This window comes from Gymnoscopelus microlampas (assembly GCF_963454915.1).
Source record: "Gymnoscopelus microlampas genome assembly, chromosome: 21".
Lineage (NCBI taxonomy): Eukaryota > Metazoa > Chordata > Actinopteri > Myctophiformes > Myctophidae > Gymnoscopelus > Gymnoscopelus microlampas.
Genome location: NC_139958.1, coordinates 4,292,628 through 4,301,522, shown reverse-complemented (window position 1 = coordinate 4,301,522; position 8,895 = coordinate 4,292,628). Strand labels below are relative to the sequence as shown.

General features: G+C 38.5%; 1 protein-coding gene across 1 annotated transcript in view; it reads left to right on the top strand.

Moving 5' to 3' along the window:
• Positions 1-307: 307 nt before the first annotated feature.
• LOC311037354 (receptor-interacting serine/threonine-protein kinase 3-like) overlaps positions 308-8,895 on the top strand; it is a gene marked incomplete at its 3' end in the record, with an annotated part of 14,408 nt that continues 5,820 nt past the window's right edge. The window contains exons 1-7 of the mRNA XM_084046480.1: positions 308-475; positions 848-1,172; positions 1,403-1,542; positions 1,626-1,675; positions 1,765-1,920; positions 2,446-2,568; positions 6,839-7,302. Of these exons, the coding sequence (XP_083902606.1) occupies positions 327-475; positions 848-1,172; positions 1,403-1,542; positions 1,626-1,675; positions 1,765-1,920; positions 2,446-2,568; positions 6,839-7,302 (1,407 nt within the window). The 5' untranslated portion in view covers positions 308-326. The remainder of the gene's footprint in view (positions 476-847; positions 1,173-1,402; positions 1,543-1,625; positions 1,676-1,764; positions 1,921-2,445; positions 2,569-6,838; positions 7,303-8,895) is intronic.

Here is an 8,895-nt window from a genome sequence, read left to right as displayed (position 1 = left end):
CACACCATGTCATTTACAACTAAACGTTGCTCTCAAGAATGTTTTTGAAGAGATTACCCTATAATACTGCCGGATTTGCCCCGGGCGACTGTGTTTTGGGGCGAGTCTTCCGGTTACCTTATACTGTCATTTGTTTTCCAAGGCGAACTTGTCCTCCCAGCCCAATACTTATGGAATACTTTCATTGCTGTAAGCAAGGAAATACTTTGTTTTGTTGTTACTTTTGGGTCAATTTGGACCAAAAGTGCTGTGGCTAGAATGGAAAATTGTCTCACACATGTCCCTATAATTATTTCCCTCTAGATTTGAATCTTTCATGGTGACAGATGGCAGAGCGTGGCGGAGAGACATTTGGTGATGAACACCTGAAGGACTGGGAATACCTGTCCTCAGGGGGCTTTGGACTGGTCTATAAGGCCACACACAAGGACTTGGGCATCGAAGTGGTCATTAAGCTGCTTGATCGTGATGATGGGTATGATGACAATTAAACGTATAAATAAAAGTGGGCTTTTTAGAGCACATATCTCCACCCATGGCTTTGTCAGTTGTAGTAGGGTGCAGGCGTCAGGAAATGCGGGGAGGAAATAGATTGTACAACAGACGGTGCAACTGTTAACATTTGTAGCGCCCCCTATGGGTAGAAGTTCAAGTGGTTTGAAGGCATACTCTATAGAGGCCCCTCAACATGGGATTCCAATTTGGGGACGATTGGATGTTGCGATTGATCAGCAACTGAGAATAGGTTGATTAACATTAATCACTTATTTCTTAATCTTCAGTCCTCACATAATTGGGTTCTAACTCTTGTCTTTCTCCTCCTATAACTGACCCCATACACCTCTAGAGCATTGTATGCTGCCCTGTGTCGAGAGGCTGAATACATGGAAGCTGCCGACAACCAGTATGTACCCAGGGTCTATGGGATGTACCAAGGCCTTCCCCCTGGCCTGGGCTCTACAAAGAGACATGGTATAGTAATGGAGCTTATGGTGGGAGGCTCCCTGCTGTCCTTTCTGCAAACCCTATCTAAACCTCCACCGTGGCCCCTGGCTTTCCGTCTGGCCCACCAGGTGGCCCAGGCCATGGACTACCTCCACAGTAAGAGAGACCTCGTGCATATGGACCTGAAACCAGCCAATATACTACTGGATGCCAACTTGAATGCCAAGGTACAGTATCCATGCATTTCACATAGTATGGGGGGGGGGGGGGGGGGTCAAACATTAGAAAAGCATGTCAAAGAGAACATAAAGAGATCAAGATATACATTACATACACATGGTTATTCAACAGTCTGATGCTAGTCTGGTGGAAGCTGTTCATAAATCTGGTGGTCTTGCGCTGCTTAGATAAAATCATAAATGTCTAAAATACTCTTTTAAACTTTTTCTTTCAATAGATAGCAGATTTTGGATTGTCTACGGTGTCCAACAGTGTTTTGTCGACCAACCGTGAAACACAAGGAGGCACTGTAGCCTACACCCCCCCTGAGGCTTTTGGAGATACATACCGGCGTGTTCGCTCCTATGATGTTTACAGGTGAACTCTAGAAGGAATGCTGTTGATACAGAGTCAATGTTATTGTGAAAACCTTTTTCTAACACTTTCCCCTTTTTATAAAGCTACGGTATACTTCTCTGGACCATTCTTACTGGAGAGAGTCCCTATCCAGGTAAATTATTCACACACGCACGCACGCACGCACGCACGCACGCACGCACGCACACACACACTCACACAAATATGTTTCCTTTATTTTAGGGAAGGAGCAGTCCTTGGTGGCCTTCAGGATTCAAAAGGGAGACAGACCCGATCTTCACAAAATAGACGTTCAGAAAGCAGCTGGATTAAAAGACCTGGTCAAACTCATGAAGAGATGCTGGGACCCTAAGCCCAAAAAGAGGCCTTCCTTTGGAGGTAAATCTACCGTTGTATTTCATATGGTTTATATTACTTATTTCAAGTTGTTAAATACGTATACAAAACATGACCAAAATATAGAACTCAAAGAATATCATATTTATAATTAAACCTTATACTTCGGCAAACAACGAAAAGTCAAACTGAATAGTCAGTCATAATCTCAGACAGATTGCTTTTAGCGTTGTGCTTAGCTTCATGCTCTTCAATATGAACAGGGTGTTAATCCCCAGTAAAAACAATGAAACAGTAGAAATGTCTTCCTTGTTGAACTTTCACAAAAGCTTCATTTTGAACAAACAGCATATGGGAGAAATGTATTATAGTGGCCAATCTATTATCTAACATCTATTTACAGCTAATTCCAAATGATACTGTAGACATACAGTATTTGATACATATCATTTATGTAATAGATGTAAAATATAGACCATACATTGTACCTTAGTTTCATGTAATAAATGATGCTTATTGATCAAATTAGTTTTTGCTTTGAGCATTAAATGCTGGTTTTCATTTCAGAATGCGTTGAAGTGACCAGTCGTGTTTTTACAACACATGAGGAGGGGATCGATGCTGCCGTCCGTGACATCTTGAAGCCTCCAGTTCCTCCAGGGAGCACAAACCGAGAGGACAACTTAAAACGTGAGTCCATGTTGATCAGTGTTGTGTTCTAGAGAGTATACTATAATTATTCCCTCCCTCCCACACTCACGGCATATAGAATTCATTAATGTAAACATTTTGTGTGTGTGTGTGTGTGTGTGTGTGTGTGCGCGCGTGCGCGTGCGCATGTCTCCATATTGTTTTTTCTTTTCATCAATTAAATTAAATCATAAATAATAATAATGTCCTACTTCAGGGTTTCCAACAGGGAAGTACTGTATACTGTATACTTAAGTACAATTTTGAGGTACTTTTACTTTACTGGAGTATTTCCAATTGTCTATACTTTTACTTCTACTCCACTACATCTCAGAGGCAAATATTGTACTTTTACTCCACTACAATTATTTGAAAACTTTAGTTACTAGTTACTTTGCAGATATAAATTATTATATTACAAAACATACATTAACCACTTTAGCCCTATTTTATACCTAGGCTATTTGAAAATAGCTGATCTACAAGCTCACAACGCGTTGCATCACAACGCGTTGTGAGCTTGTAGATCTGCTATTTTCAAACATTTTAGTACTTTAAGTACATTTTGATACCAATACTTTTGTACTTTTACTCAAGTAAATTTTGAATTCCTGACTTTTACTTGTAACAGAGTACTTCTACATTGCAGTATTGATACTTTTACCTAAGTAAAACATTTGAGTACTTTTTCCACCACTGATTGGGTTAGAGTGCTCATGTGACTTAGTCGCTTGGTATGGGCTTGTTTTCATAGATCCGGTTGCTTACTTCTCTCGCACGATCTGGCAACACTGCCTGCATGGCCATAATATATTATATATGGCAGGGCTTGGTTGATCCTGGTGATCATCACAGACTGCTGAACAGCGCCCTCTATCGTAAAACCACTGAAAACACACATGACGAGTTGTATGAAAATGTTTTAAATTATTCATTATTTAATGTGTCATGAACACAATATGACACGCATATGAGTCATATTGTAGATTTCTATGACTATTAAAAATAACAGATCTACAAGCTCATAGCGCGGCACCGAGTGCCGCGCCATGAGCTTGTAGATCTGCTATTTTAGAAAGATCGTGAAAATGTGTGCAAATCTTTGAATATTTTTTATTTAAAAAAAATGTACTCAAATCTTTGAATATATTTTTATTTAAACATGTTTAACTCAAATCTTTGCTTCTGTGGGATTCTACAAATGTCTTCTAAATCCTAACAGTTTTCTTTTGGGTTGAAAAAACGTATGTTGCTATAATGTCAGTGGTTCTCACACTTTTTCATGTCAAGGACCCCCAAAATGATATGTATTTAGCCGCGGACCCCCATCTGAAAATGTGTTGTTCCAGGGACCCCCCCAGAAGCAAAGATTTGAGTAAAAGAATTATAAATATTGTAGATCCGCTATTTTACTTTTACTTTTGGTACTTTAAGTACATTTTGATGCCAATACTTTTGTAGTTTTACTCAAGTAATTTTTTTCTAAAACATACAGAAAAAAGGCTGGAAAAAAGTCTCCAAGTGTCAAGTGAAGTGCAGCAATCGTTTTGGTCATGTGATCATCATCATCATCATCATCATCAGTGCCAGATGATAGATTTTAATAGTTACAAAACCCTGAAAAATATTACAGAAAAAATAAAATCAACAAGTGATGTCTTAAACTGGGATCAGACAGATCATATTTTCTTTCACAATAGCACCATGTTCCACACATGTGGAATATATATTTATTACAACAATGATTATAAAGCATTATGAAATGAATGTTTATAACCATTAGAACTAACATGGGATGCATAGGATGTGTTGTCAAAATGTCCGCCAGTGCCTAGTAATTATTGTAGTATCATAATACTTGACTTTATAATGTGTAGAGAGTTTATGAGTAGAAGTAAATATTTATATTTCCTTCAATACAACACTATTAGAATGAATACAAGATAAATATAGAGAGAAGATATGATTCTTTGATTGTCTGTGGTTCATCTGAACTTATATATGTTCTATCTGTATGTTCTGACAGAAAAAGGTGCCATCGCTGAAACCCCACTTCTTGGTGAGTAACTGATTATTAAAAACCTAAATAAAAGTCTATAGTTTACTTGTTCTGTTGATGGTTCATCAAAATGTACAAATATCTGTCATTGCAGCTCAGCAGATGCTTGATCTGATGGCTGAAGTTGAGAAACTAAAGATTGCAGCAGCAAACCAACAGAGTAAGATGAAATGTTTTTTAATCCATGTGTCAGACATTAGTTATCTGATGAATAGATGTTTTTTAATTCTCTGTGTGTAAGGCACCATGTTCCTAAAGGGGAACCCAAATGAGCCAATCATCATAATAATCATACATTATTGAATATTTAAAATGAGATGAAGCACAACTACAATAGGCACAATTATATCATGATATATTGTATATTAAAATGTAACCTCAGTTAAGGTCATTCTTCAGTCATGTTCATGATATCTTGTCTCTACTTTGTATTCAGGCGGAGCTTCCGCCCGTCCAGCTGTACCTCGCGGAAGCGGAAACCGGGTGGACTATCTGAAGTGTGAGTACAGTGTGTGTGTGTGTGTGTGTGTGTGTGTGTGTGTGTGTGTGTGTGTGTGTGTGTGTGTCTCCTTTTCTTTTCATCAATTAAATTAAATCCTAAATAATAATACTAATGTCCTACTTCAGGGTCTTCAACAGGGGACCCTAATTCCCTAATTGCCCTAATTCATCATATACAAGAGTACAAGTGAAAACAGCTGATCTACAAGCTCACAATGTGATGCAACGCGTTATGAGCTTGTAGATTTGCTATTTTCACTATTTTTTAAAAATGTTCGAATGTGAATGTCAAAGTATTTAACACACGCGTGTGTGTGCGGGCGTGCATGTGTGTTTTATAAATATGTAACCAATGAAAAGTATTAACACGATCTTGTGACTAAATAATAACTAAATTAAATCCATTGATTATCAGCTTATTTTTCCTGTAAAGTAACAGTTTGGACTTACAAGGTTTCTAACTGACAGACTAAATGTTGGAAGAAATACTCAGAGTGTTTACATAGGTAAAAGTATTAATACCACAATGTTGAAAAACTTTCTTACGGTAAAAGTCCTGTATTCAACAATTTACTTGAATAAAAGTAAAACTATTGGCCTCAGAATACACTTACTTTTTCTAAATGTGTCAGACTTTAAAAAAATAGCCGATCAGTATTTCATTTTCTTTTACTACTTTCTACTTCTCCACTACATCTCAGAGGCAGATATTATACATTTTACATCACTATAAGTATTACTTATTATTATAAAGTTTGCATACTAACAGTTACTTTGGAATTTTAGATTATTGTTACAAAACATTTAATAACCACCTCAACCCTAGCCTGGTTCCATACCATAGACCCCGCCCACTCTCTGAGTGGACTGCAGCTTCAGTCTGATAATCAGGCTACCTCAACCCTATTAAATACTTCAACCTCCAGCTATTCTAAAATAGCAGACCTACAAGCTCACAATCTGTCACAAATCACGATGCATCACATTGTAGATCTGCTTTTTTCCAAAATATTATCTTGGGTGATGGTGATCATTGACAGACTGCTGAACAGCGCCCTCTATCGTAAAACCACTGAAAACACACTAAGATTTTGTTTTGTTTAATATCAGTGGTTCTCATACTTTTTCATGTCAAGGACCTCCAAAATGTATTTAGCCGCGGACCCCCATCTGAAAATGTGTTGTTCCAGGGACCCCCAGAAGCAAAGATTTGAATAAAAAAAATGATAAATATTGTAGATCTGCTATTTTCAAACATTCTAGTAATTTTACTTTTGTACTTTAAGTACATTTTGATGTCAATACTACTTTTGTACTTTTACTCAAGTACATTTTGAATTCTGGACTTTTACTTGTAACAGAGTATTTCTATATTGCAGTATTGATACTTTTACTTAAGTAAAGAATTTGAGTACTTTTTCCACCACTGAAACCCTCTATACTATAGCTGCTCCTTCTCCCTCTCTACACCAAAATAGCAGATCTGCAAGCTCACGACGCGTCGTGTTGGTGACAGATCAGCATTTTCATGATTTAAAAACAAATAAATAGCAGATCTACAAGCTCGCAGCGCGGCACTCGGTGCCGCGCTGCGAGCTTGTATATCTGCTATTTTTGAATAGCCCAAAGACATCTTAAAATATGACACAGAGGCGTTCCCGGTCTTGAATGGGTTAATTATATTTCATCATGTGTTTTTTTTCCTCACAGATTCCTCTGCTCTGTCATGGGACCCAAACACAGTGCATAAGAGACTCATCCTGTCAGAAGACTACAGGAAGGCGACTTATACACGACAAGACCAACCATATGCTGATCATCCACAGAGATTTACCCTTAACTATCAGGTGATGAGTAGAGAGAGTCTGTCTGATCCTTCTTACTTTGAAGTTGAATGGAGTGGAGAGTGTGTTAATATAGCAGTCAGTTATAAAGACATCAACAGGAAGGAGGCGGGGCTATCAGGCTTTGGAGTCACTGACATGTCCTGGGGGTTACGGTGCGATGGTTCTGTTGGTTATGAATGCTACGTGTTCCGTCACAACAGCATTGATACTTATCTGTCAGGACCTGTTCCCTCCACAGGGAGGAACAGGGTGGGTGTGTTTGTAAACCAGACAGAAGGCGTTCTGTCTTTCTTTCATTTAGATGGAAGAATGTCGCTCATTCATACAGTAAGAGCCTCCTTCACCAGACCTCTCTATGCAGGGATATATGCTTATAAAGCTACTGCAGAGATCTGGTAAACATGACACGTAATGTATAACCTCTTAAACCCTCTATAGCTGACCGGGGGTTTCCTCGGGGCTCCGCTACTGTTTTTTCCCTCTACACCAAAACTCTTTGCCGAAAATAGCAGATCTACAAGCTCACGAGGCGTCACGTCGTCATCAGCTTGTGCAGATCAGCTGTTTTGAGGGCGGAAGTTCTCCCGCGCACGGGACTGGTATCTCTCTCTCTCTCTCTCTCTCTGTGTGTGTGTGTGTGTGTGTGTGTGTGTGTGTGTGTGTGTGTGTGTGTGTGTGTGTGTGTGTGTGTGTGTGTGTGTGTGTGTGTGTGTGTGTGTGTGTGTGTGTGTGTGTGTGTGTGTCTCTCTCTCTCTCTCTCTCTCTCTCTCTCTCTCTCTCTCTCTCTCTCTCTCTCTCTCTCTCTCTCTCTCTCTCTCTCTCTCTCTCTCTCTCTCTCTCTCTCTCTCTCTCTCTCTCTCTCTCTCTCTCTCTCTCTCTCTCTCTCTCTCTCTCTCTCTCTCTCTCTCTGTATGTGTCTCTCTCTCTCTCTCTCTCTCTCTCTCTCTCTCTCTCTCTCTCTCTCTCTCTCTCTCTCTCTCTCTCTCTCTCTCTCTCTCTCTCTCTCTGAGGGAAAACATTTACCAGTTATTTTCAGAGGTTTGGTGTAGAGTGAGAAAAAGAGCAGACCAAGTACAGAGCCCACAGGTGAAGTTTACTAAGTATTGAGGGGTTTAAATGTGTGAAAATACACATTAACGTGAATCTAACAGATGAATAGAAAAGATTATGTGTAAACAAAAACAAACACTGATTTACACAACACTGATGACTGAGTCTGTCAAACGATAGTCTATGAAGTTATCTATGAGATCTGATGTTTAATCTGTAACACCATGTTGTTCATTCCTTTGTGTTTTTATCAGGTTTTCACTTCATGTTTTCACTTTAGTTTTTATTAGTTTTTAAAGCAGGTTTAGTTTAGTTTTAATTTAGTTTAGTTTTAATTTAGTGAAAATGCTTTGTTCTGATTTAGTTTCTATCAGTTTAAGTTTTTAATTGTAATGTATTGGTTGTCAGAGACGATAATCTTGGTGAATGAGACCCAGTGTGTTTTAATGTTTGCTCTATACTTATATTATGTTATATTTACCTGGTCAAATGTTTTATCTAAATCAATCTGTCTATAACCTACTGATCAGCTGATGTGAATCACTGATCAAATGATGATTCTTTGTGTGTTACTGTACTTCTGTGCTGTTTACTTTTTCTCTAATAAAGTTTTTAAACGATCAATCAATCCCTTCTTGCCTTAATAATAACTTCATAATGGCATCTGTGCCGTTATTTAATACTTTGTCTATTCAAAAATAGCAGATCTACAAGCTCATAGCGCGGCACCGAGTGCCGCGCTATGAGCTTGCAGATCTGCTATTCAAATTCCTTCTTCTAAATCCTGTGTTGCTATAACAATATAATATCAGTGGTTCTCAAACTTTTTTCATGTCAAGGACCCCCAAAATGATATGTACTTTGCCACGG